This window comes from Miniopterus natalensis, chromosome 10, assembly GCF_054644295.1.
Source record: "Miniopterus natalensis isolate mMinNat1 chromosome 10, mMinNat1.hap1, whole genome shotgun sequence".
Lineage (NCBI taxonomy): Eukaryota > Metazoa > Chordata > Mammalia > Chiroptera > Miniopteridae > Miniopterus > Miniopterus natalensis.
The window spans coordinates 38,386,008-38,413,298 of NC_142090.1; the positions used below are offsets into that span (position 1 = coordinate 38,386,008).

The following is a 27,291-nucleotide window of genomic DNA, read 5'->3' on the forward strand; positions in this document are numbered from 1 at the left end:
CTGGGGCACACAGGGGCAGCCTTAGCCAGCTGCCTAAAGCTTCTGGATTATGTTTGTGCCCATGAAATCAAGGTGGAGTGGCAACAAAACAAATGGTGGTCTTCAGTGCCGCTGACATCAGAGACAGTTCCCACAGTTCCCTTCCTGTTTGGCAAATGTTCTAGGGTTAGTATATGAATTTGCTTCCCATATAATCTAGGTGCCTTCTAAACCACTGTTTTTTTTTGCTGTGCCCCAGACTGGACAAGTCTGTGTGTGGGCCCTTCAGTGATCCCTCCCTATTGCCAGTCACTGCATTGGGGGTGGGTTTCCCATGTTACCTGTGTCTTTCCAAAACTTTTTGTATGTCATCTCTCTCTCATTTGCTATGCAGAAGGTGTTCCATCAGCCCAGTTCTTCAGTGGGGATTTCTCTGTCTATAAGTGTGGATTCGATGTGTTTACGGGAGAAGGTGAGTTCAGGGTTTTCCTATACTGCCATCTTGCGACAGATCACCTACTTTTTCATTTATATCAACAGTGACTCCGATGCTTGTTGAAGCATTTTTCTAATAGCTATTTTAAATTTGGGTTTTTTTTCCTTTCCTTTTCTTTTTTTAAAATATGTCTTTATTGATTTCAGAAAGAGGAAGGGAGAAGGAGAGAGAGAGATAGGAACATCAATGATGAGAGAGTCATTGATCAGCTGCCTCCTGCATGACCCACCCTGGGGTTCGAGCCTGCAAGCCAGGCATGTGCCCTGACCAGGAATCAAACTCCCATCTCCTGGATCATAGGTTAATGCTCAACCACTGAGCCACACTGGCAGGGCTATTTTAAAGTTTTTGCAAATTAATTCCAACATCTGTATCATTTTGTCATTGACATTTATTGATTGTCTTTTCTTGTGCAAGCTCTGGTTCTTCGTATACTAAGTAATTTTGAATGGTGTCCTGGACTTTTTGAATAATACATTACAAGTCTCTGGGTCTTATTTAAATCCTACAGAAAAATTTTGTTATTCTTGTTTTCTGTAAGCAGTTCACCTGGTTAGGTCCAGGCTGCAAGTTCCAACTGACCTTTGGTATGCTTTGGTTCTAGTGTTGGTTCAGTTTTCAAAGCCTCTGAAGTTTTACTCAAACTGTACCACATGTGTCCCACTTAATGGTCAAGCTGCAGCCTGGGCAGTAGTCTGTTAACTAAGTTCTCAACATCTTTGGTGTGTTGATTAGGATCAGATCAGTGTATACATAGCTCAAGGATGAGTGCAGGACTTCACAAATAACTTAAAGGATTGCCATCCAAAGCTCTTCCCTCTCTGCAATCTCTTCTCAATTCCCTGAAGCTCCCCTTCGGTTGCCTCACTTTCAGGGCACAGGCCAAGTGGGAGGCCAGAGAACAAGCATTCACTCCTCTATTTTGGGGTCACTGCTCAGTGATGAAGAAAAAAGGTTCCCTTCTTCTGAGTCTTGGCTTCTGTTCATCTACTACTACCACTACAGGAATGCTTGGGAGTTGGGGTTTGAGAAAATGGAAAGGAGAAAAAAATGGCAGATTTCTAAACTCTCTCTGACATTAGAGTTCACTTTCATGCTCCTCAAGCCCAGAATGCAGAGCAGTTCCTGGAGCTCAACTCTTTTCCCTGGTGCCCACTTCCAGGTTTCACTCTGTCCATTTTCACACTGGAGGGAAAAACTTGTAAACTTCTTGCCAGTTTAGAGGTACTTCAAATTCTGGTGTTCTTCCCCAATTCTGCTACTGCTTTCTTTTCAGAGTCCTCTTATAGACGTTCCATGTATTCACTCCAGATTTTATCTCTATGTTCCATGGAGGATATGAGGAACCAGAATCTCCATACCTAATTTTTATAAAGTCCATTTTTAAGGGCATATGGCTGTACTAAGTATTTCACTTATCTATTTTCATACAAAAGCCCAAAAGTTATATATTACTATAGTTATGTATTATAATCTTCCTTTAATCATGGGTACACAGATGTTTAGCAAAGATTATGTACCCTGCCAAAGGTCATCTGACTAGTTTCAAGGCAAACAGAATGCCTTAGAATTGTTATAATGTCCACAGATCTCTTGATTCAAATTAAACTACAATGATTATTAAAATTGAAGTTTCCTGTTCCCTGTCTCAGACATACTAAGTCAAAATCATTGAGAACGGACATTTTCTATGCATGCTGAAGTTGAGAGCCAATGCATATTGCCTCCAATTAAAAAACAACTTTAAGTCCAAATGACTTTTGAAAAGATGTCAATATTCTTCAAATAGGAATACCCATTAGTGTTGGCATCAATCAGCTTAAAATAGCTTACATATGCTCACATTCCCTACATTTCTGTATCATGTTAACGGACATAAAATAGGATTTGTTATAAAGCAAGGTTCACTTTATATGCAGGAAGATATTCTCAATCCCAAACCTTTAACCCAATGCTCTTGCCCTCACTCTAATCCTTGACAATAAGAGATTCCCTACTAAGAACCTCTCCAAGAAGTATTAGTTAACAAATATGTCAAATTCTCTTTTGGGAAGAGATTAGGCCTCAGTGAATTCTACTCATTGTGGCAGACAGATTGCTACATTTCTCCTCAGAAGGTAGGGAAGTAGAGTGGTCTTATATTTGAAAGTGGACCTTACTTGGAAAAAGAACAGTCTTGATGGGCTCACTGTCAAAAACAGGGGATCTCATCTTCTATAAGGCCAGCGTGAATGACAAATCTCTCAGTATGAGATAAATATGAATAAAAAATACTTAGAAGAAGCTCACTACAGTCAGGAGAGGGAGAATCTTGCATCAAAATAAGGAAACAGGTGCCTTGGCTGGTATGGCTCAGTTGGTTGGAGCGTTGCTCCATGCACCAAAGGGTTGTGGGATCAATTCCTGGTCAAGGCACATACCAGGTTGCGGGTTCTATCTCCAGTTGGGGCGCGTATGGGAGGCAACCCATTGATGTTCCTCTCTCACATCGATGTTTCTTTATCTCCCTCTCCCTTCTTCTCTTTCTAGAATCAATAAAAACATATCCTCAGGTGACATTTTAAAAAAATAATAAAGTAAAATAAGTACACAGGTGATATTTCTTAGGTGAAAAGGTTTTTTGGACAAGTTTACATGTAAGGATATAATATGATGGTTGAAAACACCAATTGGATTTCAATGTTTGCTCAAAATGCCTAGTAAATGATGTAAATAACATTAAAATCATAGACACAATTTTTTTCTGAGGATCTCAGAATTTTATAGATATTGTCTTAATGGCTCATAATATTCCTCACTCACATATGGAAAAAACAAGGTCAGTATGCCATTCTCCAAAGTCGTCTGAAAGTCTTTTCTTAAACAATGTGTCATAACATGCAACAATAACTCATATTTTAGTACTAGACTTATGGCAAATATTCTGCTTTGAAATAAAAATCTTTTTTCAAAAATGTTCTTATGGATATTTATGAGGAAGTTCAAAAGTTTCAAATTAATCAGCAGTAATGAATCAAAAATAAAAAGAATTCAGCACAGTTATTTTCAACACTAAAGAATATGTCAACCAGTAATTTCTCTTCCCTCTTCCCCCACCTTTTCTGAAGATAGAAAACTCCAAAACATATGGCCCAGGAAGAAAATCTGTACTCATTTATAGCAATGAAGTGGCTTTTACATCTCTGGAGCTAGAGTACTGTACACAAATGACTTCATAGACAACAGCTTCCGTATGTTCTATATTTTTAACATTGACCGTTCAAGTAAAGATTCTTTGATCCCAGATCAAATGTTTGAATCAATTTTCTCTACACTTATTCAGAGAAACCATTATAAAAGCTCCCCTCTTTCCCACCTCAGATGTTCCAGCCCTTCCTCCAATCAGAACTATCTCCATTTGTCACCTTCTCTGTGGTACTTCCCACCCCTTTGCTGTGGTTTTTAGCTCTGCTCCTTAACCTCTCATACAAAAGAGGCACAGTAATAAATAATTTTTGTACATAACAAGTTAACCACAACAAATAAAGTTCTTATAAGGAACTCACAAGCATCTTTAATAAAACAAAGCTCATGGTAGTATGGTTAGTACAAACATCCTCAGTAGGTGAGGCCTTTGTCTACATGCAAGAAAAAAACACACACAATATATTTTAAAAACTAGATTATATCCCTGGTCTTACAACTGGAAAAGTAAACTGAAACCTAAGCCCTTAAATAAAAACAAAAGATCAAAAAGAGTCTAGGTGCAAAAACATCAGATTTTTTAAAAATGTCCAAGCAATGCTTAAAAATAAGAGTATCTTCAACATGAAATTATTTTAAATAATCCCAAGGCCCTTTTTTAAGTCCTTGTTGAGGAGCAACATTTTTGATATAACCTTATTTGCTAAAGTATTAAAACATAAATTTTGCAGAAAGGTACTCATTAAACAAAAGCTAACTTTAAATCATTTAAAAATTTTCTAGTGATAAATAAAATAAATTTGGTAGTAGATTATATTTGGGCCTAATTAGATCTCATGTTGTGGGAGGAAGGAAGGAAAAGTAGGAAGGAAGGAAGGAGGGAAGAAGGGAGGGAAGAGAAGGAGGGGAGAGAGAAAAAACTAGTGTTAAAGATCCCTTTATTTGTTGTTGTTGTTGTTGTTTGTTTCCTTTTTGCTTGGACTGGCAGACAGGTCAGGTTTTAGAATAATTTAAGTTACTATGATTCTTCATTTCAAAATACAGCCAGACACCTCAAAATAATAATAATACAGTCAGAGTGCTGATTCAGAACCTGTACTTGGCATTTGTAAATATGAAAATGGCACACACTAACACAGGAGGTTCTTGAGTTGCTTATATGCTTAGCAACACTGTTCTAGGCAAAATTAAGCCTTCCTGGCTTTTAACTAAACGAGTTGTTGCGTATATAATTCACCCATCCCAATGATTATAAATTACCTTGCACATGGTAGCAAACTGTTGGTTGTTTCCTGCTCCAGCTACAAGATAACCATCCTTGGTTTTAAAAGCCTAAAATAAAAAATACATACATAAAAATATAATTTATATATTGAGAATACCACAAAAGTTGGGTTTAATTTCTAAAACTTTTATGTAAAAAGTTTCCTCTAAAGCAATGTTATTAAGTCAGTATCAACTAATTAGAATTTTTTTCACTTATATTTGCATAGCAGCTTTCATTTGGGATTTTCAAAGTACTTTATTCCACTGTTATATAATTGGGGGGGGGGATAATTTAGAAAAGTGAAAATACTGGAATTTTATTATAACTCATAACATGAAATTCTGAATTCATTACCATATGGATTAATGTTGAATTTTCCCAGTTTTGTGTTTTATTTCCATTTTTTTCTTGCAGGGCAAAGCAAGAAGGTACTTGTATTATACAAACTGTAAGAACAGATGGGAAAAGAGAAAACAGTAAGGAAGGAAAAAAGAAGGGAAATAGGATGGGTGAGTGCACTGATGGAGCTACATTTCATTTTTTAAAACCTCAGATGTAAACTTTTACACAATTTTCACCCTTTAGTAAGTGAAAATGGACATATCTGGATCCTGGACTTTGTGTGACTTATCTACCTGAAAATGTCTATTTCTTTTTGGAGACACCATTCATTTGGACAGCAAGATCTTTTAGTAATTGACATTCCCATGTTCCATGGTCCTAGCACCTCTGGAGAACTTCTCAGCATTCTCTACTCCACATTTGATCACAGTAGTTTGCAGGAACCAAACTTTACCCTCAGAAAGACTTGTTTCCACTTTCCTTAAGTAAATAAATTCTAGTTTCCTTCTTTTTTATGTAAAAGGTGCTCTGTATCTTTGCCTACTTTTTCTTCATTTATTCCTGCCTCTGAGACACACCTATCTTCTTTAGGGCTTACTCTTATGCTAATGACCTTGTTACTACCTTAACTAACATCTTCCTGAACCCTACTCAAACATCTTGAATCTCTTTACTTCCACTGGATCCTTGTCTTCGGCCTACATATAGTGTATTGCCTGCACTAAAAATATTAACAGAAACAAAACAAAATTTCCATCAATCCTGACACCCCTCTCAAGTGATCTTGAAATTTCCTTCCCTCCAACTCTAAATGATATAAAAGTGCCACATGCCTATACTTCTTCACCAACCACTCTGATGCCTCTTTATTATTTAGTACTGTGAACTATCCCATCTCCCAGGAACCTGTCATCTCTAAGCTCTGTCTGGGTTCATCTCCAATCTCTCTGACCTTTTTTGCAGGATTATCTTCTCCTCAACCTTCAGCATTACTCAAGCATCTGCACTTGGTCTTTTAGTTCACTTACTTCTTTTGGTAGCTACTAGCCACATGTGGCTATTGAATTTAAATAAACTAAAATTAAATTAGTCACAAAATATTACATATGTGATTTCATTTACATGAAAAGTCCAAAACAGTCACATCTGTGGAGACAGAATGGTTAATGCTGTCTAGGGCTAAGGAAGTTGTAGAAATTTGGCAAGCTACTGCTAATTAATATTGGGTTTCTTGTTGAGGTGATGGAAAGTACTAAAATTGATTATGATAATGGCTGCAAAACTGTGAATACACTATAAGCCACTGAATTCTATACCTTAACTGGGTGAAATATATGGTATATGAACTATTTCCCAATGAAACTGTGAATTTAAAAAATTAAATTAATAGTTCAATTCCACAGACACACTAGCTACATGCCAAGCATTCAATAGCCACATGTGGCCACTGGCTGTTATATTAGACAATGTAGATGGAGAACATTTCCATCATCATAGAAAGTTGTACAGTACTGGTAGAGTGGAGCTGGTAGATTGTATGTTTTTTATTCTTCCTATTAGGGCTAACATGATATCTGAGTAATATCGGGCAATTAATAAATGGCTCTAAATTGTTAATGAATCAAATGATTTCTTCCATGTAGTAGAATTGTGGCTAAAATGGATTGCAAGAAAAATACTATAACAGAGTTTTATCCTATTTACTTGTTTGCTTGATTTGGTAAAGAATGCTACTAAGAAGATATCACATGCACTATTTTGAACATCTATTTTCCCTTGTTCACAGGGAAAAGTAAAGTTAATGTTAAACATAAGGCATTAGTGTTTCTCAAACTACCAAAAAATAATCTGAAATAGAGCTGTGAGTGAGAGACAAGATTTTGAGTGATGTCTCAATAAACCACTGATAACTATGAAGGTACACAGGTTGCTTGTTTGTTTTTTTTGCAGCGGAAGAGGAAGTTGGGGAGTGCATAAGTAATATGAAGTAACAGTGTGTATTGACAGTTATAATGTAAAGAAAGGTTTTCAAACTTGGGGATTAGTGACATGTCAACAATTTACATTTTTGGGGGGTGGGGTGTTCATTTCCTTTTAATTAATGATGAAACACCTGTTTCTTCCTTAAGTTTAAACCATACCATGAAATACATCTTTACCAACATATAATTCTTAAAAACTTAAGCAGCGATAACCAATTAACGATCACAGGAAAGTGAATACTGAATAATAGCTAAGCCACCAGAATACAATTAGACTAAAGATCACCCAATAGATCTATAGAAATAAAGGTAAGATTATGAGTACTTTAAATACATATTTGTTTCCTGTTTTACTACTTCAGTGTTTATTTAATAAATATATTTTTAATAGGAACTTTCTAAAAAATACTACATTGTGCTGTAGACGGAAATGTTTCTGTCCCCTCAAAATTCATATGTTGAAATCCCAATCCCAGTGTGATGTATTAGGAGCAAGAACACAGCCATCTGTGTAGGAAGTAGGTCTCCACCAGATACCAAATCCACCAGTGCCTTGATCTTGAACCTCTTAGCCTTGACAACTCTAAGAAATAAATGTTTGTTGTTTAAGTCACCCAGTCTATGGTATTCTGTTATAGCAACCTGAATAGACTAAGAAATGGTACTGAGAAGAGGGGTACTGTTGTAAAATGTACCTGCAAATGTGCCCTGGCTGGATTGGCTCAATAGTTAAGAGCGTCAGCCCTCGGAATGAATGGTCCCCAGGGTTCAACTCCAGCCAAGGGCATGTACCTCAGGTGCAGGCTCCATACCCAGCCCCAGTTGGGGTGCCTATGGAAGGCAACCAGTCAATGTGTCTCTTCCCCTGCACACCCCCCCCCCCCAACTCCCTTCCACTCTCTCTGAAAATCAATGGAAAAAATATTCTCAGATGAGGATTAAAAATTAACTATATATATATAGTCTACAAATGTGGCAGCATCTTTAGAGCTGGGTAATACATAGAGACTGGAAGAGTTTTGAGGTACATAATAAAAAATTCTACATTGCCATGAACAAACCATTAAAGGGAATTCTGGTGAGAGCTCAGAAAGAAAAGAGGAGCTCTGTAGAGAGAGCCTTAGTCTTCTTTTTTAAAATTTATCTTTATTGTTGAAAGTATTACATCTGTCCCCTTCTTTTTCCCTCATTGATCCTCTCCACACTGCATCCACCTCCCCTAAGTCAGTCTGAATGGAATGTTGGTAGAAATATATAATTGCAAAGATCATTTTAATGCGGTCTCAGGTGGAAATGAGGAAAATGTTCTTGAAAACTGGAGGAAAGGTTATCCTTGTTATAAAGTGGTGAAAAACTTGGCTGAACTGTGGTCATATTCTAGTATTTTGTGGAATGTAGAACTTTCAAGTGATGAAACTGGATTTTCTAAGCAACACATTGGTTCCTCCTGACTGCTTATAGTACAAAGTGAAAAAACAGAAATGACTCAAAGATAAAATTTTTAAGCAAAAAGAAAACAGAAACTAAAGATTCAGTAAATTCTCATCTAAGTTGTAAAAAATGAGAAAGCATGGTCAGAAAAAAATATTAAAGGTGTGGCCAAGTTACCATTTGATAAGAGCATATCCTTTAGCAGGTGACTGAATAAACTATGATACATTCAGACAATGGAATGTTTTTCAGCACTAAAAAGAAATGAGCTATCAAACCATGAAAAGATATGGAGGAACCTTAAATGAAGGTTACTAAGTGAACGAAGCCAATCTAAAAAAGCTATATGTTGTATGATCCCAATTATATGACACTCTGGAAAAGGCAAAATTATTTTTATAATAAAAAGTGGATGCCAGAGCAGGATGGGGGAGAAGGATGAACAGGGAGAACATAGAGAATTTTTAGGATAGTGAAAATACTCTGTTATACCATAATGATGGATATATGTCATTATACATTTATCCAAACCAGTGGAAGGTACAACAACAGTGAACCCTAATGTAAACTATAGACATTGAATGATTATTATATGTCAATGTAGGTTCATCAGTTGTAACAAATATATTACTGCTGGACAAGGGGGAGGTGGCCACTGATAATGGGGGAGACTTCTCATGTACATGTAGAGGGAGTATATGGGAAATTTCTGTACCTTTTGTTCAATTTTTCTGTGAACCTAAAATTGTTCTAAAATTATTTTTTAAATGGGATAAGAGGAAGCATTCTTATGGTGATGACAATGTTCTGTATCTTAAATGTATCTATGTCAATAGCCTGATTGTGATAGTGTACTGTAGTTTTGCAAGATGTTACCATTGGAGTAAACTGGATAAAGGGTAGACAGAATCTGTCTCTATTTTTTTCTTTTACTTTTTTAATCCTCACCTGAGGATCTTTTTTCCATTGCTTTTTCAGAGAGAGTGGAAGGGAGGGAAGGAGAAAGATAGAAAACACCGACGTGAGAGAGACACATAGATTGGTTGCCTCCCACATGCTCCCTGACCAGGGCAGGAGATCAAGCCTGCAACCAAGGTATGTGCCCTTGGCCAGAATTGAACCTGGGACCCTTCAGTCCATGGGCCAGTGCTCTAACCGCTGAGCCAAACTGGCTAGGGCTGTCTCTATTATTTCTTAAAATACATATGAATCTACAATTATCTCAACTTTTAAGTTTAATGTTTTTAATAGATGCTGGTATATAATATTGGGGCCCTAACAACAAAGATAGAAGGAAATAAAGTTAAGAAATATTTAGGTGTTAAAATCTACTAGAGTTGGTGATGGCTTGAATATGATGGTTGAAAGTTGAAGTCTAAGAAAGAGGAAGGTGTCATGGGTGGTGTTTAGGTTTCTGAGGAGTTTTTGCAATATTCCAGAGGAAATTTCAAATGAGCAGGGGTTGGGACCAGATAAAAGTCTGAACTGTAAATAAAACTTGAGAGTCATTTGCTTGTAAAGCCATCACATAGATGAAGTCATTTAGAGAGTTCATACTGCTGAGTAGGAAAACTAGGGGAGCCAAGGTTGAGCCTGAAGGCCACCCACATTTGAAATCCAGGCAGAGGAGGAGTTAGCCAGAGACTAAGATGGGAACTAAAGAACACCCACAGGTGGTCTTTCATCACCTCTGCAAATGCTGCCTTGGTGTCACAATATAAACAGAATGCAGTTTGATGTGGATCAAGGACTAAGTAAAAGTTAAGGAAATGGGAGAGCACATACAAACACCTGAGAGGTTTGGCTGTGAAGGGACAGAATGAGCAAGGGATTGAGAACACAGGTTGAGCATGATGCAGACCCAGATTCCCATGTCAGTTTGGTGGTGTGAAGCTGAGGAAGTTCCTACTGGATACTTCCACTTTCTGATGAAGGAAGGGGTGAGGCTATCAAATGAGAGTAGGGCTGGGAGACATGAGACTAGAAGACTGAAAGAGTCAAGAAGTTCTGATGTATCATTAAAGAGAGCAGAGTAACCAGATAAACATAGTTGGAATGCTAAAGTGTTAAGAGCTCAATTGAGTGATTTTCTTCCATCATCACTCAGTTACAGAGAATAAATGAATATTTACATTCACTAGATTTAGGGTTTTATCAGATGAATATGACAAAAAGATACAACTTTAGGAAAATTATCCAGAATGTTATTGAGCAATGAACTATGGACTATGTGAATGTGTCACAAGGTGGTGATGAAAAGAGAAGATTGTGGATAGGCAAAGGGAGAGGTATCAGTGCATAAGAAATCCTGTGAAGTCAAAAAATACTCATAATAAAAGTAACTGAACATACAAGGTAGGAAAACAGGAGATTATAGATGGTCAGAATGTAAAATGCTTCATTCAGTAATTATTGAAGTGAAACAATTTCAGTGTGAGGTGACAGCCACAGTAGGAGGTACATAGAATAGTTGCTGATAAAAGGTAGAGCACTCAATAAATATCATTATTACTAAATAATTAGTATAGACTGAGTTCTGCATAAAAGGAACTCCGTAGGGCATTCTAATCCCTTAGATTCTGGTACCTGGGCTCTCATCCACTTGGCAAATCACTCCTATCTCACTCTTCCCCTTGGTTGCCTCACTCTCTATACCAGACATGACAAGTGACAACAGGCCATGCACACACCCCACTAGCATTCTTTCCATCACAGGGAGAACTCAAATCAAAAGCATCAAATTGAGCTGCAAACACTCATGACTGGGGTGTCTCTTTTGTAAGAAAGTCAAGCCTCAGGTGGAAAAAAGCAATTGCTTCTGCATGAAATGATGGGAAAGGAGCAGCAGAATGAAGGAAAGGTGAATATCTATAGTTTTAAAAGGACAAAGCCAGAACTAAGCCTTTCCACATAGGAGACCAGGTTTTATTATTCCTGAGGAAAGAAATGCTTCTTTCTGTGGGCTGTGCTTATTCAAGGGTGACAAGTTTCGCTGGTTGGGAGATCACACAGAAATTACATGGTTTTCTTCACTTTCTAGTCATGATAAACCTCCTCTCTGTGGAGAGAGGTATTTTTCAGGATAAGAAGATATTGATTGGCAAGGGATTAGATGTCCCAAGGAAATAGCACAAGTTAGCAAACTGGAAGACATGTAAAGACAAGAGAGTATGGTGGCTCAGAGTTTAGTTCCTCTGGTTAGAGCAGTTTCAGATGTAAAAAGTGACCATACCTGAAAGACTGAGGGATACAGATGTGAAATACAGGATTAGAGAATACTGAGCAGATGTGAAGGAAGAGAAATAAGAGGGTCAGTCTGGAATTCCCATTGTTCTTAGAAGTTTCTATTACTTCCCAGATGCTCTGCTTTCTCAACTTCTAGGCATGCTAACTCGGTTTGATGACATCCTAACTATTGAGCTGACTAAATATGAAACCACAGGAGGATCTCTAGAAGTTTTGCACCAATTCAATCTATCAGATGGAAAAAAAGAAAAACTGATACTTCCTATGTCACCCTTGTAAAGTACCATATTAATTTATCTGTATTTTCTCTGGTCTAAATAAAGTGCATACAATTGGTTGTGTGTCTACTTCAAAGAAAAGAGCACAAATTTCAAGCTTTCCTGGAGAGCCTTAATATTTAACATGACTTTCTTCCACAAAAGGTAACCACTGCTAAATGACTTCATCATCTACTGGAAAAAGACATTCCATGAAGTTTAACTCAGTGCCATGAGAATGTTTTCTGGAATGTCAAGCAGTTACTGACTTTGAGTCTGTGATAGTACATTGTGACAAATATAGAGCACTCTTTCCTATCACTAACAGTTCAGTTCACCTTATGGTGTTAGAGCTGCTGAGCCAGATGGCAATGAGGCACAAACTGCTTATAACTCAAGAACAGTGTCATCTATGAAATGGAATTGTTTAACAGGTGGTAAATGAGCTCCGAAATACCTAATTTCACACACTACCTATTTGGCTTTGTCTGCACATTTTCATAGGCAATAAGCCTTTTAGGGGGACCCATTTCTAAATACTAGTGCTTGCCTTGAATTTTAGAATAGCCTTGAGTACAATATTAAGTACTGATTTCCATTCATCCCAGACATAGGCCAGAATTTCCCAATTCCATAGCAAATTTGAATGCTCAAAGATTTCATGAAGGTTCTTCAAAAACAATTAAATCTCATTTCAAACCAAACATATCTAGGATTTCAAACACTTGGTTACTAATACTGGGTATGGAGGCAATGACAAGAAAGAAAATAGAAACTGTCTAATTTTTTATATTTTTCACAAATTGTCAATGGATATTAATTTTTTATTTTTGCCAATTACTGTTTATATTCAATATTATTTTGTATTAGGTGCAGGTGTTACATAATCATACACTTTACAAAGTGTTCCCCTGATATTTCTAGTATCTACCTGGCACCATATATAGTTATTATACTATTATTGACTATATTCCTATGCTGTAGTTTACATCCCCATGACTATTTTGTAAGTCCCAATTTATACTTATCAATCCTTTCACCTTTTTCACCCAGTTCCCCAAACCCCATCCTCTCTGGCAACCATCAGTCTGTTGTTCTCTTTATCTATGAGTCTGTTTCTGTTTTGTTTGTTCATTAATATTGTTCTTCAGATTCCACATATAAGTGAAAGCATATGGTACTTGTCTTTCTCTGACTGACTTATTGCATTTAGAGTAATACCCTCTAGGTCCCTGCTGTCACAAATGGTAAGGTTTTGTTCTTTGTTATTCCATTGTATAAATGCATCCACTGAACTTCTGATGGGCATTTGGGTTGCTTCCATAGCTTGGCTATTATAAAAAATGTTGCAATGAACATAGGGGTTCATGTATTCTCTTGAATTAGTGTCTTGGATTTCTTCAGATAAATCCCCAGAAGTGGAATCACTGGGTCATAAGGCAGTTCCATTTTTAATTGTTTGAGGTAATTACATACTGCTTTCCACTAATCTGCATCCCCAACAGTGTATGAGGGCTCCCTTTTCTCCATATCCTCTCCAACACATGTAGATGGTGGATTTATTGATAATTGTCATTCTGACAGGTGTGAGGTGATATCTCATTGTGATCTTAATTTCAGTTTCTGTGATGATTACTGACATTGAGCATATTTGCAGATGCCTATTGTCCATCTGTATGTTCTCTTTGCAAAAGAGTCTATTAAGGCCCTCTGGCCATTTTTAAATTGGGTTGTTTGCTTTTTTGGTGAAGGTTTTTATGAGTTCTTTACAAATTTTAGACATTAACCCCTTAACAGATGTATCATTAGAAAATATGTTCTCCCATTCAGTGGATTGTCTTTTCATTTGTTGATAGTTTCCTTTGCTGTGTAAAATTTTTTAGTTTGATGTAGTCCCATTTGTTTATTATTTCTTTTGTTTCTCTTGCCAGAGCAGATATAGCAGAAAAAACGTTAATAAGAGGAATGTTTGAGATTTTATTCCCTATTTTTTCTTCTAGGAGATTTATAGTTTAGAGTCCTACATTTAAGTCTTTGATCCATTTTGAGTTTATTCTGTAAAAGGTATAAAAAGGTGGTCTAGTTTCATGTTTTTTCGTGTATCTAGCCAATTTTCCCAATGCCATTTATTGAATAGACTGTATACACCCCATTATATACTCTTGCCTTCTTTGTCAAATGTTAATTGACCATGTCGGCTTGGGTTTATTTCTAAGCTCTCTATATTGTGCCATTGATCTATGTGTCTGTTTTTATGCCAGCACCATGCTGTTTTTATTAGTAAAGATACATAGTATAGTTTGATATAAGGTAGCATGATTCCTCCAACTTTGTTGTTCTTTCTTAAGATTACTGTCACTACTTGGGCCCTCTGTACTCTATATACATTTTTGGATTACTTGTTTTAGTTCTGTGAAATACATCATTGGCATTTTTAAAAATTGTGATGAATCTATAGATTGCTTCCAATAGTATGGACATTTTAATGATGCTAATTCTTCATATCCATGACCATGATACTTGCTTCAATTTATTTTTATCTTCTTCAGTTTCTTTCTTAAGTGTCTTATAATTTTTGAGGACAGGTCTTCTACTTCCTTGCTTAAATTTATTCCTAGGTTTCAGTTTTTAATGCAATTACAAATGGGATTGCTTTTTTAGTTTCTCTTTATGCTGATTCATTATTGGCATATAAAAATGCGACTGATTCTGGATATTTATTTTGTATTCTACTTTACTGGATTTATCAATTATGATAAATTTTTGGTGGAATCCTTATATAGAGTATCATATCATCTGCAAATAATGAGTTTTACTTCCTCCTTTCCAATTTGAATGCCTTTTATTTATCCTTCTTGTCTGACTGCTGTGACTAGGACTTCCAGTATTATGTTGAGTAAGAGTGGGGGAAACGAGCATCCCTGTATGTTCCTGATCTTAAGAAAAACACTTTAGTTTTCCCATGTTGAGTATGGTGCTGGATGTGGGTTTTTCATTTTTGGCCTTTATTATATTGAGGTACAATCTCTCTATTCCCACTTTGCTGAGAGTTTATATCATAAGTGGGTCTGGATTTTGTCAAAAGTTATTCTACATATATTGACATGATCAAATGATTTTTATGCTTCATTTTGTTTATATAGTATATCATGTGAAATGTGATCTGTGGATATTGTACCAACCTTACATCCCAGGAATAGATCCAACTTGATCGTTGTGTATCATATTTTTAACGTATTGCTGAATTAAATTTATTAATAATTTGTTGAGGATTTTGTACCTATGTTTATCAAGGATACTGTCCAATAATTTTCTTTTTTTTAATATCTTTAGCTGGTTTTTGAATTAGGATAATGCTATCGTAAAATGAGCTTGGGAGTCTTCCTTCTTCTTCTTTTTTTTTTAATATATTTTTATTGATTTCAGAGAGAGGAAGGAAGAGGGAGAGAGAGAGATAGAAACATCAATGATGAGAGAGTCATTGATCAGCTGCTTCCTGCACACCCCCTGCTGGGGGTCGAGCCTCCAACCCAGGCATGTGCCCTGACTGGGAATTGGAACAGTGATCTTCTGGATCATAAGTTGATGCTCAACTGCTGAGCCATGCCAGCTGGGCTTCCCTCCTCTTGAAAGTCTTGGAATAGTCTAAGAAACATAGGTGTTAATTCTTCTTTGAATGCTCGGTAAAGTTCACCTGTAAAGCAATCCAAATGCTGCTTCAATTTTGTTAGTTGTAATCAGTCTATCCAGATTTTCTCTTTCTTTATTCAGTTTGGGAGATTGTATATTTCTAGGAACTTAACCAATGTTTTCCAGATTGTCCAATTTGTTGGAATATAGTTGTTCAAAGTATTTTCTAATAATCCTTTGTATTTCTGTGGTGTCAGTTGTTACTTCTCTTTCATTTCTCGTTTCATTTATTTGGGTCACTCTTTTTTCTTGATAAGTCTGTTAAAGAAGTATCAATCTTGTTTATCTTTTCAAAGAATCAGCTCTTAGTTTCATTCATTTTTTTGTGTTGTGTTTTTTTATTCTATTTCATTTATTCCTGCTGTGATTTTTATTATTTCCACTCTTACAGTAACTTCAGGCTTTATCTGTTGTTGTTCTTCTTGATCCTTTCAGTGTAAGGTTGGATTGTTTATTTGAGATTTTTCTTGTTTCTTGAGGTAGGCCTGTAACGCAATGAACATCCTTCTTAGGACTGATTTTGCCTATCCTCATTTTAAAATTATTTTTGCTTTCACTGTGCTTATTGGATGGTTTCTGCTACCTTTTCTTCCAAATCATTGATTAGATTCTCTACTTCACCTAACTTACTATCTATTCCTTCTAGTGTATTCTTCATTTCAGATATTGTATTCTTCATCTCTAATGGTTTCTTTTTTATGGTTTCTATGTCCTCTTTTATGCTTGCTATCTCTTTTTTTAAGTTCTCACTGAGTTCATCCATTCTTCCCCTAAGTTCCTTGAGCATCCTTATAACCATTGTTTTGAACTCTGTATCTGGCAGATTGCTTGTCTCCATTTCAGTTAGTTCTTTTTCTGGGGCTGTTTCCTGTTCTTTCATTCGGGGCATGTTTGTCTCCCCATTTGCCTCTCTATATTTGTTTGTATGTATTAGGCAGATCTTCTATGTCTCCCAGTCTTGATTTTGTGGCTTTATGTAGTAAGTGCCCTTTGGGGCTCAGTAACACAGTCTCCCTTATCACATGAACAGGTGCTCCAGGAATGTCCCTTATATGGTTTATGTGAGTCCTCCTGTTGTAGGTGAGTCTTTATTGCTGTTATCCTCTCTGTGACTGGGGTCAATCCTCAGGCTTGCTGACTATGAGGATTGACCCTGACCAAAGCAGATGAGGTGCTGTGGGGTGCTGACCACATGAAGCAGAATTTGCCCCATCAGGATCTGGAATCTGCCAAGATTTCCCTTTGTATGTGCTGCTTGTGGAGCTAATTGGGTCCTGCTCTGATATGGTCAGAGAGGGTGTGTTGGATCTGGAGCCACTTGGAAGGGACTCCAGTGCAGGTCAATATCAGATGCTTCCCATGACTCACCCTGGGCTACCTGTTTGGAGCTACAAAACTATCCACATTTTGTGGTTTCCTCTGCTGGGCCTGGGTGTGCAAAGGAGAGGTGTGCAAGGGGAAACTACCCCCACCCTAGAGTCACACAACTCTGTTTGTCCCTGATTCTAGCCAGATCTCCTCAACAGCCCTAGCTCTGTAGGGCAGGGTTTTCAGAACTGGAGAGTGTGGATCTCCCATGGGTGGTGGGGGTGGCACCTGCTGCTCAGGCTCATGAGGAGAGGGGAGAAAATGGCCCCTGTCCCAGAGCACACAACTCAGTATCTGACACCCCGTGAGTCTGCCCAGAACTCTACACTAGGAATCCAGGAAGCTGACTGCTCTGCAGGGCTTGAGTTCCACAGGGCACAGCAAAAGTTTGTCAGGGGGGTGAGGCAATTATATTCTCCTGGGATGATACCAAATGGGAGTGCTCCACCCAAGAAAAATTACATCTGGGTTAAGTGTGGAGAGGAACTCAGCACAGGGACACTGGCAGCTGTCCTTTCAACTCTCTCCCCAGAGTCCCCACAGTCTCTCCTCACAGAACTCTAGTCTGCTCTGAGCCACTCTCCCTCTACTGGAGCCCAGGGTGACTGACTGCAAATGAGGTTTTGTGTGCTGGCCTTTTCAGAGTTCCTGGATTTGTAGCAGACTCCAGTGTCTCTCTCACAGACATAATCACTTCTAATTTTCACAACCAGATTTTGACCAAGGAGCACTGAAGAAACATTGTAGATACTGGTGAGAGTGAGGGAGGCATGGAAAGGAGGAATCCCCCCCAAAGCATGTGCTCAGCAGTGAGGCCCACTGGAGGCTATAAATCTCTCTCCCCTTGGGAATGTGGACTGACATCCAAAAGCAGGGATCTCAAACCCTGAGCAGTGGAAAAGGGAAGAGAGCTTGTGGATGTTGGGCATAGGGAGCCAGGGAAACAGTCTGCCTGCTCTAGAATAGAAAGGAGCCTGTAGGCTCCCAGCAGTGAGCCAAAGGGACCCTCTGCTTTCCTGCAGGGCATTGTACAGAGCCCCTGGGAGCATTTGAACTGTGTAAGGTGAGGAAAGGGAAAGGAGCCCTCCCTCTGCCAGAGAGAGGCTGGAGCTGCTTTAGGGGCAGAGAGCGGATTTTTGACCTGCTCTGAAGAGTGCTAAGATAGCGACCAAAGCTGGGGATCTCAGCCCCTGCCTTACTGAGATCAGCTGTGCAGGAGACCTGCCTGGGCTGACCTAGTAACCGCTCTTGCTGGACTGGAAGCACAAGTGAGCCAGATTCTACCAAAGCAGGTTTTCTGCCTGTGTGTTACTTATATGTTTTTGATTCTTGAAAGGGACCCCTTGGCATCCACCTTCCTGGCTTCCAATGGGGCAACAGACCAGTGAAAGCTGGGTATTGTGTCTGTATTGAGGAGATTTTGAACAGAGGGCTCTGTGAGACCAGCCAACCGGAGCTAGGAAAGGAGGGGCAGAGCATGCCTACCTTTCCCACAGGCTAAGAGCACCACCCCCAACAGGAAAGGAGCTGGTTCAGCTCCCTGAAACCCCAGATACCTCTGCTGGGCACAGTTGGTGGGGGAAGGGAGAACAGCTCAGAGGAAGGAATTACAAGAGTAAGACTCTCAGGGATGGGCTGGCAAGGTATCCACCAAAGTCTCATTAGATCAAACCCACCGAGCACTGGCCAGCTGAAACTACAGAAAAGGTAACAGACTAAATTCAATCTGAACCTGCATCAGACTATTTTAGGGGGAACTAGATAGAGTTGGAGGATATGATAGAAACTAAGGAGTTGGCTCTGAAGCAGAGATTAATTTCCCCAGGGTGAGTGCCTGTCAGTGAAACCTCTAAGGGGAGCAATACCCTGAGCTACACTAGCTTACCTGCACCCTGAAGAGTCTATGAGGAAGACACTGGAGTAAGACCAGGCAACCACAGTGGCGGAGGTAAAATAGCTGACAGATGGAGGTGGTCCATAGAGAGCCTCAGACCAACCAGCTACATTAGGACACCAGAGCCAAACCTAGACAGCTCCTGACATTGCCTGACAGAAAATTACCTCCCAGGAGGCCAAAAATAACCATACAAAACAGTGAGCCTCAGACAATGTAAGCTGCCCAGATGAACTTCACTTGGCTAGCTTTAAAAAAAAAAAAAATGTAATTTTGATGTTGTTTTGAATTTGTTTTGTCTTCCCTTGCTTTTTATTTTTGTTGTTGTTTTGTTTTTTGTTTTGTTTGAGGGTGGGTTGTTTTTTGTTGTTTTTTTTCAAGATTTTGTTGATACTCTCCACTTTATTGCTTGGATATTATTATTATTATTTTAATTTAGTTTATTGCTTTCTGTATTGTTTTTTCCATATCTCTTATTGGCCTCCTTCCTTAATATTGCTTTATCCTTTTCTCTCTTCTTGTTCCCTTGGCATAACTTTTTTTCTCCCTTTTTCGTATTCTGTCTTCCTGACTTTTCTTAACCATTTTCCTATTCCTACTCTCTACACTTATATCTGCTCTCCCTTTTTTCCTTTCAGAATCTTTTCTCTGCCCCCTTTATCTCCTAGTACCATCTTTATTTTTTTTTTTATTTTTTTTTTAACTGCTAACAATGATATCACTTTATCTCTTTCATTTTTGCCTTAGTTGTTGTGTTCTCCCTTCACTTACCTAATTCTACTTTCTCTGAGGTGTTCTCATTGTGATTAGTGGATATTTTGTAAATTTCTGTTTGTTTCCTGTCAGTTTGGTTGTGTTTTGTTTTGCCCTGTCAGCACTTGTACAACAGCTCATATGATGTGGTAGTGACTGAGTCTCACAGTTAGCCAGCCTGAGAGGACAGGTGCTGGCAAGGCAGGACAATACCCAACTAAATTTCCAGGAAACAAGAGGTATCTTACAAAATATCTTGACAGTAACAATGAAAACAACCCAAGTGAAAATAGATCTGGGAGAGTAAAAGGAGAACACAAACTCTAGAGAGAAAAAAATAGGTTAATAAAAAGAGAGAGAAAGTAAAGTAAAGCTTAGATAGAGAGAAGTATATTGTTGTTAAGAGTGATTAAAATTTAGAAAATAATAAGAAACTAAAATGTAAAACAAAACAAAGCAAAGAAACAAAGCAATACAGAGAAACAAAACAAAAATCAAGCTAAGCAAAACAAAATTCTTTAAAAAAAATAAGAAAAAAATTGATAAACAAATTTGGCAAGGTAGCTGGATACAAAATCAACATCTGGAAATCAGCAGCATTCTTATACACCAACAATGAACTTTCAGAGAGAGAAACAAAAAACACAGTACCAATTACCAGTGCAACTAAAAAAATAAGATACCTAGATATAAACTTAATTAAGGATGTAAAAGACCTGTACTCGGAAAACTACAGGACACTGAAAAAACGAAAGAGAGGAAGGTATAAACAAGTGGAAGAATATACAATGCTCATGAATTGGAAGAATTAATGTCATTAAAATGTCCATACTACACAAAGCAATTTATAAATTCAATGCAATTCTTATTAAAATACCAACAGCATATTTCACAGAGCTAGAACAAACATTTTGAAAATTTATATGGAACCAAAAGACACCCCGAATAGGTACAGCCATCATGAGAAAAAAGAACAGAGTGGGAGCAATCACTTTGCGGGATATCAAACTGTACTGCAAAGCCCCTGTAATCAAAACGTCCTGGTATTGGTACAACAACGAACATATAGATCAATGGCACAGAACAGAGACCCCAAAAATAGACCCACGCCATTATGGTCAGTTACTACTTGACAAAGGAAGCAAGAGTATACAATGGAGTAAAGACAGTCTCTTCAATAAGTGGTGCTGAGAAAATTGGATGCATGCAAAAAAATGAAAGTAGACCACCAACTTTCACCATACACAAAAGTAAACTCAAAAAGGATAAAATACTTAAACGTAAGTCATGAAACCATAAAAATCCCAGAAGAAAACATAGGCAGTAAAGTCACAGACATCTCACGTAGTGGAATTTTCACTAATACATCTCCTAGGGCAAGAGAAACAAAAGAAAAAATAAACATATGGGACTACATCAAACTAAAAAGCTTCTGCACAGCAAATAAAACATTCTCAAAATACAAAGGAACCCCAGGGTTTGGGAGAACATATTTGCCCAGGATGTATCTGATAAGGGGCTAATTTCCAAAGTGTACAAAAAACTCATATTACTCAGCAAGAGGAAGACAAACAACCCAATTAAGAAATGGGCACAGGACCTGAATAGACACTTCTCCAAAGAGGACATACAGATGGCCAAAAGACATATGAGAAAATGCTCAAAGTCGCTAATCATCGAAAGATGCAAATTAAAACCACAATGAGGTATCACTTCACATCTATCAGAATGGCTACTATCAACAAATCAACAAATGACTTGAGCTTGCAATGATATGGAGAAAGGGGAACTCTGGTACACTGGTGGTGGGAAAGCAGACTGGTGCAGCCACTATGGAAAACAGTATGGAGGTTCCTCAAAAAATTAAAAACGGAACTGCGTTTTAACCCAGTGATCCCACTTCTAGGAGTATATCCTAAGAATCCTGAAACACTAATCAGAAAGAATATATGCACCCTTATATTCATAGCAGGGCAATTTGTAATAGCTAAGATCTGGAAATAGCCCAAGTTCCCATCAGTCAATGAGTGGATAAAAAATCTGTGGGACATATAAACCATGGAATATTGTGCAGCTGTAACGAATAAGGATCTCAAACCCTTTGGGACAGTATGGATAGACCTGGAGAATATTATGCTAAGTGAAATAAGCCAGGCAGAGAAAGACAAACATCACATGATCTTCTCTTATACATGGAATCTAAAGACCTTAATAAACTGATGAACAGAATAGATTCAATGACATGGAAGCATAGATCAGACTGATGAATGTCAGCGGGAAGGAGGAGGGCTGGTGGGTGGAGATGAAGAGATTAACCAAGGAATTTATATGCATATATGCATAACCCAAGGACATGGACAATGGTGGGGAGAGGGACTGGGGAGGGGGATGGAACAGGGTGGAATGGGTCACTGGGGAGAAAAAGGGACATCTTTAATATTTTAAACATAAATAAACAAAAAAATATGCCAGGAGGAATTAAAAGCAGAAGAATGAATAAGTGAATTAGAAGATAAGGAAGGAAAAAACAACCAGGGCAGCAAAAAGAAAAACCTTTCAAAGCATGAGGACAGTTCAAGACAACTTTGGGACAACATATGAAACAACATCCATCTCATAGGGGTACCAGAAAGGGCAGGAAGTTAGCAAGGGATAGAGAACCTCTTGGAAAAAATAATGACAGAAAACTTCCCTAAGCTGATGAAAGAGAAAGCCACACAAGTCCAGGAAGCACAGAAGGTACTAAACAACAGTAACCCAAAGAGACCCAGCTCCACGACACATCAAAATTACAACGGCAAATGTTAAGGACAAAGAGAGACTCTTAAGGGCTGAAAGAGGGACAAGCAGTCCCCATAAGGCTGTCAGCGGATTTCTCAACAGAAACACTTCAGGCCAGAAGGGAGTGACACGAAGTTCTCAAAGTAATGAAAAGCAAGAACCTGCAACAAAGACTGTTTTATCCACCAAGGCTATCATCTAAAGTTGAAAGCAAAATAAAGAGCTTCTAAGACAATAGAAGGCTAAAGGAGTTCAGTATCACCAAACCAGTACTGCAAGAAATGCAACAGAGACTGCTTTAAGATGAAGAAATATTGAAAGAAAGAAACATAGGCAAAAAGGGGGGAAATGGCATTAAATAAATATATATCAAGAATAACCTTAAGTGTAAACAGAAAAAATGCTCCAGTCAAAGACACAGGGTAGATGAATGGATAAGAAAACATGACCCATTTATGTGCTGTCTACAAGAGAACCAACTCAAAGCAAAAGATTCACATGGCTGAAACTGAAGGGATTGAAAAAATATTACATGCAAATGGAAACAAAAAAACAGCTGGTGTACCAATACTTACTTCTGACTAAATAGATTTCAAAATAAAGACCATAACAAGAGACAAAGAAGGTCACTACATAATAATAAAGAGACCAACACAACAGGAGGAAATAAACCTTTTAAATATATATGCACCCAATATAGGGGCACCTAAGTGTATAAAAAAATTTTTTTGCTAGACTTTAAGGGATAGATACACAGCAGTAGAGTCATAGTGTAGGACTTTAACATCCCACTTTCATTGGACAGATCATCAAGACAAAAAATCGACAGGGAAACACAGACCTTAAATCACACACTAGATCTAAGGGATTTAATTGAATTTATAGAACATTTCATCTCAAAGCAGTCTAATAATCTACACACTCTTCTCAAGTGTGCATGGAATATTCTCAAAAATAGACCACATTAGGGCACAAAACAAGTCTCTGCAAGCTTAAGAAGACTGAAATCATATCAAGCATCTTCTTAGATCACAATGGCATAAAACTAGAAATCAACCACTATAAAAGAAACCTTAAAAATATTCAAACACATGGAGGCTAAATAGCATAATATTAAACAGTTAAAGGGTTACCAATGAGATCAAGGAAGAAATCAAATACTTCCTGGAAACAAATGAAAGTGAACACACAACAACCCCAAATCTATGGGATGTAATGAACGCAGTCCTAGGAGGAAAGTTCATAGTATTACAGGCATACTTCAAGAAACAAGAAAAAGCCCTAATAACCTATCTAGCACTACAACTAAAAGAATTAGAAAAGAGCAGCAAGAAAAGCCCAAAGGAAGTAGCAGAAAGAAAATAATGAAGATCAGAGCAGAAATTAATGACAAAGAGACTAAAAAAAAAAAAAAGAGTCCAAAGATCAATGAAACCAAGAGCTGGTTCTTTGAAAAGATAAATAATATTGATGAACTTTTGCCAGACTCACCAAGAAACAAAGAGAGAGGACCCAAATAAATAAAATCAGAAATGCAAAAGTTGATAGAACGACTGAGCCACGAAATTCAGAGAATTATAAGAAAATACTACAAGTAACTATATGCCAACAAACAGGATGACCCAGTTGAAATGGACAAATTCCTAGGAATGTATAATCTTCCAAAACTCAATCAGAAAGAAACAGAAACCCAGAATAGGCCAAAAACAATTTTTATACACCAATAATGTACTCTCAGAAAGAGAAACTAAAAACACAATACCATTCGCCGCTGCAACTGAAAAAATAAGATACCTAGGAATCAACATAACCAGGATGTAAAAGACCTGTACTTGGAAAACTATAGGACATTGAAAAAAGAAATAAAGGAAGATACAAATAAATGGAAGAATATACCATGTTCATAAATTAGAAGAATTAAGATCATTAAAATGTCCATACTACTCAAAGCAATCTATACATTCAGAGCCATTCCTATTAAAATACCAACAGCATATTTCACAGAACCAGGATAAATATTACAAAAATTGATATGAAACCAAAAAAGACCCCAGATAGCTGCAGCAACCTTGAGAAAGAGGAACAGAGTTGGAGGGATCACTATACAGGATATCAATCTATACTACAAAGCCATTGTAATCAAAACAGCCTGGTACTGGTACAACAATGGACATATAGATCAATGGAACAGAACAGAGACCCCAGAAATAGACCCACACCATTATGGTTAGTTAAAATATGATAAAGGAGGCCAGGGCATACAATGGAGCAAATGGTGATGGGAAAATTGGACAGGTGCAGGAAAAAATGAAATTAGACCACCAACTTACTACATACACAAGAATAAACTCAAAATGGACAAAACACTTAAATGTAAGTCATGAAACCATAAAAATCCTAGAGGAAATATAGGCAGTAAAATAAAATCAGTCATCTCATCTAGTGAAATTTTCACCAATACATCTCCTAGAGCAAGAGAAACAAAGGAAAAAGTGACAAATTGGACTACATCAAATTTAAAAGCTTCTGCACAGCAAAAGAAGACATCCTCAAAATGCAAAGGGACCCCCATGGGATAGAAGAATATATTTGCCAATGACACATCTGATAAGGTGTTAATCTCCAAAATATACAGAGAACTTATACAACACAACAAGAGGAATACAAACAATCCACTTAAAAAAATGGGCAAAGTACCTGAATAGACACTTCCCCAAAGAGGATATATAGATGGCCAGGAGATGTGAAAAAATGCTCAATGTTGCTAATCATCAGAAAGATGCAAATTAAAACCACAATGAGGTATCACCTCACACACCTGCCAGAATGGCCACCATCAACAAATCAAAAAATGACAAGCACTGGTAAGGATGTGGAGAAAAGGGGACCATTGTACACTGCTGGTGGGAATGCAGTCTGGTGCAGCCAGTATTGAAAACAGTATGGAGTTTCCTCAAAAAATTAAAAATGGAGCTGCCTTTTGACCCAGTGACCCCACTTCTAGGAATATATCCTAAGAATCCCAAAACACCAATCAGAAAGAATATATGGACCCCTATGTTCATAGCAGCACAATTTACAATAGCTAAAATCCAGAAATAGACCAAGTTCCCATCAGTAGATGAGTGGATAAAAAAGCTGTGGGACATTTATACCATGGAATACTATGCAACTGTAAAGAAGAAGGATATCCTACCCTTTGGGACAGCACAGATGGACCTCGAGAATATTATCCTAAGTGAAGTAAGTCAACCAGAGAAATACAAGTACCACACTCTCACTCATATGTGGAATCTAAGGAACAGAATAGATTGATGAACAAAATAGGACCACAGGCATGGATGCATGGAACAGACCAACAGATCTCAGTGAGAAGGCAGGAAAGAAGGTGGGAAGAAATTACAGACCATGGACAGAGACAATGGACAGGGGGGGCCTGGGGATTGGTGGGAGATGGGTGGAAGGGGGTAAGGGAACAAGTGGGGGATATATGTAATACTCTCAACAATAAAAAAAAGAATATTCTAAAGTGGATTACAGAGTGGATTCCCAGTAAGGTTTTCTAAACCTATAAATTCTATCATATCTCAAAATTTATGAAGGACAAGAAATAGGGTATACACAATAAGACTATGATTAGGGGGTGGCCCTGACATGAGACCTGCCCACTAAATCTGAAGAGGCACTGAGGTATGGCCCAGCTGACAGCAAAATATACAAAGTTTGAATAACTATTGTTCAAGAAAACAGTCATAAGATAAAGTGTGGGGTGTGGGAAGGAAACTGGGTGATAAAAATTTGACAGAATAATCCTTGAAAGTCCTACAGTAGGCAATTGATCCCTGAGATGTATGGGCAGAGGCTGCAAGGTCTTACTGTGAGAGTGAGGCCCAGAGACTTGCCTCCAAATGCATACATGAGGAATTGTGAAAGCAAAGCAAAGGGTGGAGAGACAGGAACCAAGCAGTTAACTAGATAAGAAGTTGGTGGAATACAGGCAAAAGCAGAAGCCCAAACCTTTAAAGAAAGGTATGTGAAGCAATAAGAATGACCTCTGGTGATCATAACGTGGCTGCCAGATAAAAACTACTTAGATCCCAACATGCTATACCACTGTAGTCACACCTAGTATCTAGCACGGTATCTCTCATAATAGGAGCTTAATACACTTTGTTAAATCAAAGCCAATGCATTAATGCTGGATCACAGCAAACTAGGAAATTCAAGATATATACCAAAAGGTTAGTGCTAAAACTGATATGGAAAAGATGAAGAAGTGTCAGGGACCCAAAGATGAGGGCCCATTAAGAATGACAAACACACTAAGAATCAATACCCACAACAAACTTCTTTACTCACTAAAATTAAGGGTAAAGATAAGTTTATAGGGAGGTAGAGAATATCATTCCATAGTAGTTCCACATGTGTCCTATAGTTGAAATAATGACGGACTCATTCCCCCTAATTAAGTACTTCTCATTCTTCCTACTATGGTCAAAATTTAGGCCATTCACAAGATAGCTCTCCCATTTTCAGAGGCCATTTAATTGTCTAACAGATATCTTCCTTTATCTCCCTAATAATCAGATTCCAGGGTCTCTCAAACTATCATGGTGTTTAAA

At 37.8% G+C, this 27,291-nt stretch overlaps 1 protein-coding gene across 3 annotated transcripts in view; it reads right to left on the bottom strand.

The window, feature by feature from the left end:
- Positions 1–27,291, bottom strand: part of SUGCT (succinyl-CoA:glutarate-CoA transferase) — an 841,499-nt gene that overhangs the window by 499,154 nt on the left and 315,054 nt on the right. For all 3 annotated transcript variants that reach the window (XM_016207271.2, XM_087821075.1, XM_016207275.2), the window contains exon 10: positions 4,919–4,990. In XM_016207271.2, coding sequence (XP_016062757.1) covers positions 4,919–4,990 — 72 coding nt within the window. The remainder of the gene's footprint in view (positions 1–4,918; positions 4,991–27,291) is intronic.